Below are 12,525 nucleotides of genomic sequence, written 5' to 3' on the forward strand. Positions count from 1 at the left end.
TTGGAAACGTTTAATGCTCTACTCGAAACCCATTTTCCGGGTAGTAGAACTCTCTCTGAAGTTGAGAGTGGCATGAACAACAACGGTAGCAACGGTAGAACCTCTAGGTACAGCTGGTATATTGCTAGTCGGATAGTGACAAGGGAATCGATAAGGTTTTCCTTGTCTTCCTTTGAGAACTTTAAGTCCCCTGCACCTAACGGAATATATCCAGCAATGCTTAAAAAAGGAGGAGACAGGCTGATTGAGGCCCTGAAAAGGATCATCACAGTCTATCTTGCACTTGGTTATATACCATCCCAATGGCGACGCGTAAGAGTAGTATTTATTCCGAAACCAAGAAAAGATGACTATTCCCTAGCAAAAAGTTTTAGACCAATCAGTTTGACATCGTCCATGTTGAAAAGTCTGGAACGAGTGGTGGAGAAACATATTCGAATGGGGGTATTGCCAAGAAGTCCACTTAATAGAAATCAACACGCTTACCAGAGTGGAAAATCATGTGAAACAGCCTTACACGATCTTGTTAGCAAGATTGAAGCTGGGCTGGAAGCTGACGAATACACAATCGGCGTGTTCGTGGACATTGAGGGGGCTTTTGATAATGCCACTTTCGGCTCAATATGTTCTTCTGCCGAACGACACGGAGTTAATCAAACCATTGTAAAATGGATATATTCCATGCTCTCTGAGAAGCTGTTAACCGCTGGTGAGAACAATGACGAACTAATCATTGTCAGGGCCAAGCAAGGATGTCCCCAAGGGGGTGTTCTTTCTCCGCTGCTGTAAATGCTATGCTTGATTTGCTGCTCCTGGATCTTAAGATACAACAGGAGCAATAAAAGCAATGAATAGACTCCATAAATATGGTTTCTGGCACGAAGACGGAACTTCGGGACACAGAGAAATCTTCAAGTTGCTATCTGATAGCCAAAGTTTCATTTGGAAGGAAATTTGATGTCAGACTTCCATTGCGTGAGCAATAGAGCAATCCAGAATGCATGCAGAGAGGTTTGACGGATATTTTCTTTACCGATGGGTCCAAGAATGAAATAGGGTCTGAAGCCGGATGCTACTTAAACGATAGTAATAAGTATCACTATGCTATGGGGGAAATGGCAACCGTTTTGCAAACGGAAATTTTTCCCATCCTGAAAGTAGCCGAATGGATAATCGATAATCGAGATTGGAGTTTTTAGTGACAGTCAGGCTGCACCGACGGCCCTGGAGAACGCGAAGCAAGCCTCAAAGATTGTTCAAGAATTTAAAAAGAAGCTTAATTCTGTCGCAAGACAAAATAGGCTTGTATGTACTTATATGGGTTCGTGGACACTCCGGTGTTAAAGGAAACGAAATCGCCAATGAATTGGCCAACCGTGGATCAGCGGTTCCCCAGAGCCAATAATTGGTATCAGTTCCGCAGGATTCATGAATTGGATCAGTGATTGTGTAGGCAATCTACATAAAGAGCGATGGTCCGGTCTAGAACGGTCTAGAACTGCAAAGTGTTTTGTGACAACTCCGACCAGAAAACTGTCAAACTTTCTACTAAAACTTGGAAGAAAAGACGTTCGGTTGATGATCGGTATCATTACAGGACACAACTCATGGGGTCAGCATATGACCACTATTGGAATCATTGAGGACCCAATGTGCCTGTCGTACTTGGAGGAGACGGATAGCACTGAGCACTTTCTCTGTGAGTGTCCTGCCTTTGCTAGAGCACGGCAGAAAGATATGGGATATGTGTGGATTTATTGACCAAGTTCGTCGATTTTCATCACCAACCTATCATTGGATAAAGAGAAATGTACCAAGTTTTATTGAAATATGTTAATTTTTGGTGGTGTTATCACGGGCGGTCAGATGGACGGATGGACAGACATAGCTGAATCGACTTCTCTCATTATTCTGAGTATTTTCTGTACATATGTCTATATCTATTTTGATTCCTTTATGCTGAACGAAATTATAACCCCCTTGTGCATAAATGCGGAGCTAAAAAAATAATTGTAAATATACTCCATACTCGTATTATATAATCTGTAGTGTGAAAACCTTGCTCAGATACTACGTAGAATGCTGGACCCTATAATTTCAAACTAATCACATATAAATTTAAATACTCGCAATAAGGGTAGAAGATGAATTTATGGACGCCGCGGCGTATGAGTGTTTTTAAATAAATCACCCTGCAATTACTCATCATCTTAATCGGGATTAACGACTTAATTCGGAATTATATATAGAATTAAGTGCAACTAATATCGATTGATAACTGGGCTTAATTCTTATAATTAAGTGGAAAATAAATACATTTTTTTTTAATTAATAAAAATAAATTAATAAAAAAACATGTACTTAAGTTTTTTTTCATTTTCATATGACATTTACCCATTTCTGGTACTTACTCCACACGTTTGCTACAAGCATTACAAGCACTTCTTATTGCACTTCTTATAGCTCCTCTAATCGCATACCCAACTGCTGTACTTTGCAGTTTGTCACTCATACGCCGTGACTCCGCTGTAAGAATACTGCTAACAGCACGCATAGCAACGCTCCTAGCAAGCGCCCTATAAAATTATTGATCCAGCGGGAGCAACTAGCGAAAATGTGATATTTCGTTGCAGCAACTCAGAGCTTTAACTATTCTTAAAATCCTTAACAAAATAAAATAAAATAAAAACATTTAAAAATAAGATATAAATAATAAAATTAAGTGTGAAGTTTGAGTAGATTAAAAATAAAAAAATATGAGTCTGACGAAAATCTACCTCCGTTATTACCCACCAGGTAGGTACACTTTTTCGATTTGTTTCACTACTTAAACATTTTCATACAAAGTTCCGCATTTTAGGTTTAGCACTTAATTGCCGCACTGCCGACGGCCAGGAAATGCTGCATCACATCGATTTGTTGGATTTGAAAGCAAAGTTCGTAATTTTTACTTACTACAAATAAAGTAAAAATAGTTTTTGTTCATTGTAGCACTCAAATGGAAAGGGTACTCAATAGCCTCACAATTGACCCAGCAAGCTCACAAAAAGCGAATAAACAATGCTGCAATAAAGCAACGCTCGATTGTGCAGCTAACACCAGCGCCAACTGCATCAATACTGGAGAAATTAAGTCCGCAACATTTAAACAGCCTCTGGCCACTAATGGCAGCACCACTGATATGCTTTTTGTGCAACAAATAATCAACAATTATGCAGATCCTCTGCGGCAGGCTATCAGAAAGTTGCAACGAAAATTGTTGGAACCCACACAGAAGAAATTCTATTTGCATCGACGTGTGAGCCACCTGTTGCCATTGACCAACATTTGTTTCGATAGGAGTGGCACGCGTTGCTTGACTGGCAGTTATGACCGCACGTGTCGTATAATCAATACACAGGATGCAGGCGAAGAGCAGCTGTTGAAAGGGCATGACAATGTGGTATTCTCAGTGGCCTTCAACCAGCCAAAATGGTATTTTTACTCAACTGAAATGCGTCGCACTTCTTCAATTACTACCGCTATTTTTATTCTCTAGCGACAAAATAGTGACCGGCTCCTTTGATGGCACCGCTAGAGTGTGGAGCACTTCAGATGGGCAATCGCTGTGTACGCTCCATGGACACACAGCCGAACTGGTGATGGCCGAATTTGATCCCATAAAATCAACAACGGTGGCTACCGCCTCTATAGATGGCAGCGCGCGTTTATTCGACATAGAGACAGCTTTGGAGTTGCAGGTGCTTAGCCATCACGGTGCCGAGGTGATTGTAAGTCGCTTCAGTCGTTGTGGCAATATGTTGCTAACAGCTTCCTTCGATGGTACTGCAGCAATTTGGGATATACGAAATGCGTGGTAAGTTCGTGTTGAGCAACTCGGAACTATCTTTTTCAAATACATTTTTTTAGCCTTACGTCTCAATTGCGTGGTCACACCGCTGAGTTAAGCAACTGTGTTTGGAATTTTTCGTGTAATCGCATTGCTACCTCTTCGCTGGATAGCACAGCTCAGTTGTGGGACATACGATGGCTGGATGAGCCACTGCATAACTTAACTGGGCATCGTGAGGAGGTGCTTGATGTTTGCTTTGATTCGACTGGCTGTCGATTGGCCACTTGCAGCAGCGACTGTACGGCGCGCATATGGGATTTGCGTGGCGACTTCGAGCTGCTGTCCGTTATGGAGGGGCATAGTGACGAGGTGTCAAAGGTAACGAATATAACTATTTTATGTGTACTATTTACCAGGACTTTGCTACATTCATTTACTCGCAGGTTTGCTTCAGCCCTTCTGGCGCTCTTTTGATGACCGCCTCTGCTGATCACACTGCGCGCTTGTGGCTTACTGAGACTGGTCAGTGCTCGCAAGTTCTGAGCGGTCATGACTCAGAAGTGTTTTCTTGTGCCTTTAGCTATGCGGGCGATATTATTGTAACGGCTTCGAAGGACAACACTTGTAGGTTATGGAGATGATATGACTGGTATACGGTTGGATTCAGTGATGCAGATTAAAATAAATTTTAGACATAAAAGTACGCATAAGATTTAGTTTATAAGGTCACGATCCCCTAATTGTTTCAAATAAAAGTATTAAGTGAATAGAAAGACTTAACTAATAACATTCGGCTAAGCCCCCATTGAGTAATCGAAGTTTACCTCAGAACTAGCGAGCTTTCCACAAGTAATTATGTGAAATTTTCAATAGTAGAATTAAGTGAAATATCGAATAAATTCGTTCAGTAGCAGTGGATGAAGCGATACAAGTAATCAAATACCGACACCGACTATCCTGAATATAGAGAATCGAGAGTATCAAAGTGATTGCAGTTCTTGAAAAGTCAGTTTACTCTACGGTAACATGAAGCCATGGCCTAACTTGATAGAAAAAAAATAACTCATATTAGCCTAAGTACGAGCTTGCAGAAAAAAGTGCTACGAGTTCGAAACCGCTGCTCCAAATATGATCGAAGATATGCCCCGAAGGGATGAGACAAGATTTCACTGACTTCAAAGCATCAAGTAGATAACTCAGGCACCAATACGGGAGAGTACCTCCTTGGGCTTATTAATGCTCTTCAGACGCAAGAAACGAGAACAGGAGAAGCGTGAGCGTGAGCTGCTAGAGGAGTACAGGGGCAAGAATGATGCTCGAAAATTCTATTAACAAGTCAAGCGTCTCACACAAGATTTCAAGACCGGAGCATCAGCCTGCAGAGATAAAAACGGAAATCTGGTTATGGATACACAGTCCACACTGGGCATATGGAGGGAAGACTTCTGCAATTTACTTGCTGGCGATGACGCACACAATTCCGACCCAGTAGAAGATGACCCGATACCGCCAACCGACGAAAATTTGGACGTTCCACCACCTAGTCATGCCGAAGTCAGAGTTGCCATTCAGCGGCTGAAGAATAACAAAGCGGCTGGCGCTAACGGCTTGCCCGCTGAATTGTTCAAGACTGGCGGCGATGTGCTGATAGGGAGCATGCATCAGCTCATCCGCAAAATATGGCTAGCAGAAACCATGCCCGATGATTGGAATCTCAGTGTTCTTTGTCCTGTACTGAAGAAGGGTGACCCGACGATCTGCACCAACTACCGGGGCATCAGTCTTCTAACCATCGCTTACAAGGTCCTGTCTAGCGTCCTTATCAGTGCGGCTTCAGAAGTGGTAAGTCCACCATCGACCAGATTTTCACATTACGCCAAATCCTGGAAAAGACCCATGAAAAGCAAGTCGACACCCATCATCTCTTTGTCGACTATAAAGCTGCGTTCGATAGCCCGATAAGGGATTGCCTGTACGCCACCATGTCTGAGTTCGGTAAACCAGCGAAGCTCATACGGCTTTGCAGAATGACGTTGAGCAACACAACCAGCTCCGTCAAGGTAAGAAATAACCTCTCCGAGTCATTCAGTACCGTTCGAGGTTTCAGGCAAGGCGATCCACTGTCAGGCAACCTCTTCAACTTCGTGATGGAAGGGGTGCTCCGAAAAGCAGGTGTGCATCGTAATGGCACTATTTTCTACAAATGTGTCCAGCTCCTTGCGTACGCCGATGACATTGACATTATCGGCCGCTGTAAGCGAGATGTCACGGCTGCGTTTTCTGCTATCGAGAAGGAATCATCACGAGTGGGTCTGGCGGTGAACGAGGGTAAAACAAAGTATATGCTGTCTACAACGCGGAACACACGGCGTGTAGGAACGCACGTCATTGCGGACAACTATACTTTCGAAGTTGTGCCGGAATTTATTTATCTTGGCACCGCCGTTAACAGCAACAACGATATCAGCCTGGAAATCAAACAGAGAATCACTCTTGCTAATAGGTGTTACTATGGGCTAAGTAAGCAATTGAGTAGTCGAGCCCTCTCTCGCATGACCAAACTGACACTTTACAAGACACTCATCATACCCGTGTTGCTTTATGGCGCAGAGGCATGGGTAGTGTCACAAAGCGATGCAGCCGCTCTTGGGGTGTTCGAGATAAAAGTTCTTCGTAAGACTACCGTTCAAGAATGAACCACGAGCTGTATGAGCTCTACGCCGACATTGACGTAGTTCAACGAATCGTCATCCAACGCCTGCGTTGGCTAGGGCATGTCATGCGTATGGATGAAGAAGCTCCAGCAAAGAAGGTGTTCGAGGGCGAAGTCCAAGGTAGCCGACGCAGAGGAAGACCATTGCTCCAGTGGAAAGACCAGGTGGAGGAAACCCTATGCTCGCTTAGTGTACAGAATTGGAGAAGGCGCGCGCGGAGCAGAGGCGCCTGGATAGAGCTAGTGAGGTCGGCCGTAACTCGGTAACGGGTTGTTATGGCCACCTAAGTAAGTAAGTAAGTAAAAGTATTAGAAGTCGTGGCAATGAACCCGCGTTCGTGAATGTCCATGGCTTCTATGAAAGTCACTGTCGGATAACAAACACATTGTATTCGACACTAGTTATTTTCCTGACTCTAAGCCAGCTTTCAAAAATTCTAAGAATATCAACTGGGAGCTCTACCAATTATGAATGAATAAGAGCTCGAGACCGAAACTGACCAATTTCGCTCAGATAATGTAAAGACAGTTGTCCTCAAAGTATAATACTCTCCCCATGCGGCGGAATAAGAAATTTGTGTCTGATAGGAGCTCATATAAACTTGCTCTACCTTCATCTAACAAAGAGCGATACACCTTCAGGCAGTCCTCCCAAGGGATCATACAAATAATAATTTCATTCTAAAAACCCCAGCTGGGAGATTTACAGATCAGCTGAAAGAAACGTGATGAACCTGATGGAGTCCACCACTGTCTATTCAAGCTGGTCAGTACTTCTCTCTAAACTATATAGAGTATTTCTTCTCCTGGGTTACATATCAGGCAAGTGGGCAGGGATACAAGAGAAAATAATATCGGACCTCACGGAATCAGTACTGTCGAGCACTCTGATGAGGTGCGACCATAAAGGACTTTCCATAAATCCTAAAAAGACAATCCTCGCGTCATTCACCTGGAAAAAAACCTCTCTCTCAACTGGAATACTCACTTAAATGCCGTTGCCTCCAAAACGGCGAGTTCCTTTTTTCACCTATGCGCGTCGTTTTGGCAAAGCATGAGGTACATTCTGTCAAAAAAGTACCGGGAATTGTTCAATAAAACGCAAAATAATTGATTTATCACCAAAAATTAAATGTTCGCCTTCAAAATAGGCTCCATTCGAAGCAATACACATATGTCAACGATTTGTCCAGTCGTCAAAGCACATTTTAAGCGAGTTTGAAGAGATCTTCTTCGGCTCCTTCAGCGAATAATGGCCTCCATCGACTGAAAGCGGCGTCCGCGGAGTGGCAATTTAAGTTTTTGGAAAAAGAAAAAGCACCATTTCCTTGATTTTGTCGACGTTTTCATTCGTTGAAGACGTTGATGGGCGACCAGATCGGGGCAAATCTTCCACGACTTCTCGGCCCTCTACAAAAGCCCTATACCACTCATAGACCCGTGTTTTTTATAAACACGAAACCTCGTTCAAAAGACAAAATTTAGGACAAATTCTTTAATCGATATTTTTATCCATAGGGAAAATCGCAGCCCACATCTGCTGATATAATTAAATGTCAAAAGCAAGCTAATTGACAGATCGCGCTCAAACTCTGCGACACTATAGAGGACAGTGATACCAAGTTTCCAGCAAAAAAAAAATGTAGACATACATATGTGCAACGCGCACTTTTTAAATGAACAATTCCCGATATTTTTTTTGACAGAATGTATCTCACAGGCCACCGTAGTCTGGGTTTATGAATTTGTGCGTGACTACCATTCGGTATGACCAGGATTCGATACCCACTGTGGGCATGAAACAGAAAATGATGAATTTTGATATTTCTGCATGGCTTTGAATAAGTGGCACATTTCCACACCTACCTTTTTGTACGCTCATGACAAACACTTAGCTGTTTCATTTGTTCGTTTATATTGTATTTGTTCAGCTGAAGTATTTGACAAATACTTTAATACTCATCAACTCTACGATTTTTGTACGCTCACAATCATCGTCGTATTTTAATTTTTTCTTCTACTTTTACTTGTGCTTACGGGTTATTTTACTTTATCTGGCATCAATTTTGCAACACTGTCGCAATTGGGTACATCTCTATAAATTTAGAAAAATGGCGAGCAGTAACATTTTTTTTGTATTTGTTCATAAATTTATAAAAATTAAATAATTTCACTTGCTTCAGAACAAAAAAAAATATTGTAACAAAAAAAGCGGTATCGCAAAAGTCTACAGTTCAATTAGCTTAAAAAAGTATTCATTTTAAAAAAGTCTTCATTTTAAAACTATATTTTTTGAATAATTTTAGTATTTAGTAGGACCACCACCGTTATCAATCACTGCTTGAAGGCGTCGTGATATTGATCCAACTAATGGGGAAGGCTCTTCCCTCGTTATTAACTCTTTTTTTAGCGATTTTGCGTCTGTTACTATCAGTTACTTGTCGAATTTTTCTCTCTAAAAGCTCCTATCTCTCTATCGGATCTAAATCCGAACTTTTCGGCGAGGTATTTAGTTTATGTATGTTTGCTTAAGATCATTCAGTTTGCTTAGGGTCATTGTCTTGTTAGAAAAGCCAACCTTGCCCAAGACCCAAGCATTCTACTGATGGCCTCAAATTTTAAGTTTTTATATTTATATGGGTCCATAGTACCTTCAATGAAGATCATCTTTTCAACGCCAGATGGAGCTACGTTACATCCGCCGTGCTTGACATTGAGTATCCAAGTTTGCATTTCCATTTTCCTCCAAATTTTAAACCGGCCATCACTTATTAGTAAATAAAACTTTAGGCCAGAAATTTATTCCCTTTTCAATGTGTGTCCGTGCAAACTCAAGTCGAACCTGACGATTTTTTCTGAAATCAGAGATTTTTTACGTGGTGTACTGCGGAAATATCAACTATTATTAAGATTTCTTTTAATAATTCTTGGACGAACACTTTTTTCGGATGGCTCGATAATATGTTGGACCAATTTCGGAATACTAAGTTTCGAACTTTTGTCGACTTATCTTAAAATGGAGCTTACATAACTTCTGGATAGCTTCTTTGGGCGGCCGGTTCGCTTTTTATTTTCATACGAATTAGCCAATTCGTAATTTTTACCAATCGTCTATACCGTTGCTCGACTTAAATTTGTTATTTTTGCAATTTCGCCGTAAGATTTATTTTCTTTTCTTTGCTTAACCACCAATTTTCTTAAATCAAAAGATATCTCTTTATTCTGGTTCATTATTGTATCCACTTGACAAGACCAGCAGCAAACCACGAAATAAACAATCACATGCGACAACGACGAGCAACGACGATTTATCAACTGAAATTTTCGAATAACGATACTTTACAGCTACTTTTTCAATGCTTGAGTGAACCAAATTAGATGGATGTATCTTGACTTTTTTTTTGTTTTTGTTAATTTCATTGTTATAAAACAAATGAAATCATTTATTTTTTATATAATATATTTATGAATAAATATGAATTCTGGAAAAAACTACATCAACAGTTTTTTTCTATTACTGTATACCTTCTGGGAAATAAGAAAATATGCTGCTGTAAGCAGACTTCTGTTAGGTCCATCACCGTACGATGACTCACAGCTTATTTGATGCAGGTAATACTTCTTTAGAAAAAATAAAATGACTCGATGTTTATTAAATTGAATAAAAAAATGTATGCGACTCGTAATGAGATTTGTATATACTGTTTACCACAAAAACAAAGCTTGCTGAAAAAATATAGAAACAAATAGTTTTCTCATCAAAATATGCTCACAGTTTAAAATAGGCAGTGTATTCTATATTTTCTCTGAGAATGCAATAACGGTGAAATGTCTTTTTTTTCTGTTTAGCAACTTATATGTAGAAAGCTTTCGCCACGAAAACAGGATAGAAGATAAGAGCAGATCTGCCCCAAATAAAATATTTGATGATGCAGATAAGAGGTGGATTGTTCACAAAGTTAAAGAAAAACCCAATTTAAACGTTCCAAAATTAACGAACGAAGTCGAAAAATACTTAGGCAAGGTCTGTAATCCCGAAACTGTTCGTAGAGTTCTGCGCGAAGAAAAATTTCGTGGAAGGACTGGCCGAAATAAGCCGTTGATTAATGCCCGTAATAGAAAACAAAGAATAGAGTTTTGCAGACAACATTTGAACAAAGACATTTCGTTCTGGAAGTCCATTGTTTTTGCGGATGAAAGCCAATTTAACCTTTTCAGGTCTGATGAGAAGTCCTCCGTTTGGAGAAAACCAAACACCGCACTTCAACCATGTAATGGTTGCATGGTATGGGGTTGCATGCCCTATTCAGGCGTCAGAAATTTAACATTTATCGAAGAAAACATGAATAAAGAGATGTATCTGGATCTGCTAAAAAATAATTTAGTACAAAGTGCGGATAAAATGGGCATTAGGGATTCGTTTAGGGTCTACCAAGACAACGATCCCTAGCATACGTCTGGTATTGTAAAAACTTGGATTATCTGGAACTGCCCACATGTAGTACAGACACCTGTAGAGTCCAGATCTCAACGTTATTGAGAATTTTTGGTCAGTGCTGGAAAATAAAATAAGAAACCACAATATTTCTAATGCTTCTGATCTGAAACGGGCACTACATGAAGAATGGGATACAACTAGTTCCGATTATACAGCAAAACTTATAGAATCTATCAGTTCCCGATTAAAAGCTGTTCTGAATCAAAAGGGATACCCCACTGAGTATTAGCCGTAACCATTAAATCGAAATATTAATGTGTTTATGTGTTTAGTTCATCATTTAAGCTGTGACCTCAAAGCTGTAACTGAATTATTTTAATTTGCCATATCTTTCTTACGAATTATGAAGAAACATTTTTTGTTATTTTTTGTTATTAAATAAAACATGTTATTTAACAATCAAAAAATATAAGATTTTTTCTGTCTGGAAATACCATAAAATATATTTAATATTTTTTTTTTTTTTTGCTGCATCAAATAAGCTGTGAGTCATTGTATGTATGTACCTTCTGCTCAAATATGAACGAGACGTTATCAATAAAACAGTCCGCGGATGACATATGGCAAGAATCAATTTTTTGTTTTTTGGTAGGACTGTTATAAGCTTACATGGCAAATTTCAGCGTGATATGTCACATAGTTTGTTTTCTGTGCTACTGTAAACAAGTCAAGCTCGAGTGTGTTCTACGAATTTAACGATGGAAATTCAAGTTGAACAAAGAATTTGTTTGAAATTTTGTTATTCCAACAAAATTTCGGCTTCAGGCGCCTTAAAAATGTTGCAGACAACCTATGGGGGCTCTGCTCTATCGCGTGCACGTGTTTTCCAGTGGTACAAATCGTTCAAAGAGGGTCGTACATCGGTTGAAAACTTGCCTCATGAACGTCGTCCAGCAACATCAGTAAACGACGAAAACATCGGAAAAGTAAAGGAAATTGTGCTTGAAAATCGCACAAATCGCAAAATCGGTTAACGCTGAATATTATTTAGACGTTTTAAAGCGTTTGCGCGAGAACATTCGTATTAAAAGGAAGGAATTGTGGGACAACAAGCGGATTCGTCCTTTGTGATACCATTATGAAGAGGGTGAGGTGAAAGAGAAAACCGGTGGGATGAAAAAAGAGGGCGGGGAGAGGTGGTGGTGGGTTGGTTAGGAGAATGGGTTTAGAGTGTGTGGATTATGAACGATGACTGTGCTGCGTTTGCGTTAAAAAACCCTTTCAATATATTGACAAATAAAACTCGAACCCTTTTTTACATATATTCTTTGTATTTTTAGTTATCATTCATTTATTAACATTCACTACAAACACGAGTGTATATCTTCTTATTACCATTTCTTTTGTTTCTTTTATTTAATTATTTTTTGTTTCTTTTTTTCATTTTTTTTTTTACTCACTTACATCTTATTACCATTTTTTTACGTTTTTTTATTAAGCTTCTCAACTACTTTTATACTTTTTATTTTATTCTCAGATTAC

At 39.9% G+C, this 12,525-nt stretch overlaps 1 protein-coding gene across 1 annotated transcript; it reads left to right on the forward strand.

Moving 5' to 3' along the window:
• Window positions 1–2,664: 2,664 nt before the first annotated feature.
• Window positions 2,665–4,473, forward strand: LOC128859570 (dynein assembly factor with WDR repeat domains 1). The gene is made up of 6 exons (XM_054096495.1): window positions 2,665–2,796; window positions 2,861–2,936; window positions 2,992–3,474; window positions 3,539–3,856; window positions 3,910–4,210; window positions 4,276–4,473. The coding sequence occupies exons 1-6, from the start codon at window positions 2,757–2,759 to the stop codon at window positions 4,471–4,473; spliced, it is 1,416 nt and encodes a 471-aa protein (XP_053952470.1). The 5' UTR covers window positions 2,665–2,756.
• The last annotated feature ends 8,052 nt before the right edge of the window (window positions 4,474–12,525 follow it).

Source organism: Anastrepha ludens, chromosome 2 (genome assembly GCF_028408465.1).
Source record: "Anastrepha ludens isolate Willacy chromosome 2, idAnaLude1.1, whole genome shotgun sequence".
Classification (NCBI taxonomy): domain Eukaryota; kingdom Metazoa; phylum Arthropoda; class Insecta; order Diptera; family Tephritidae; genus Anastrepha; species Anastrepha ludens.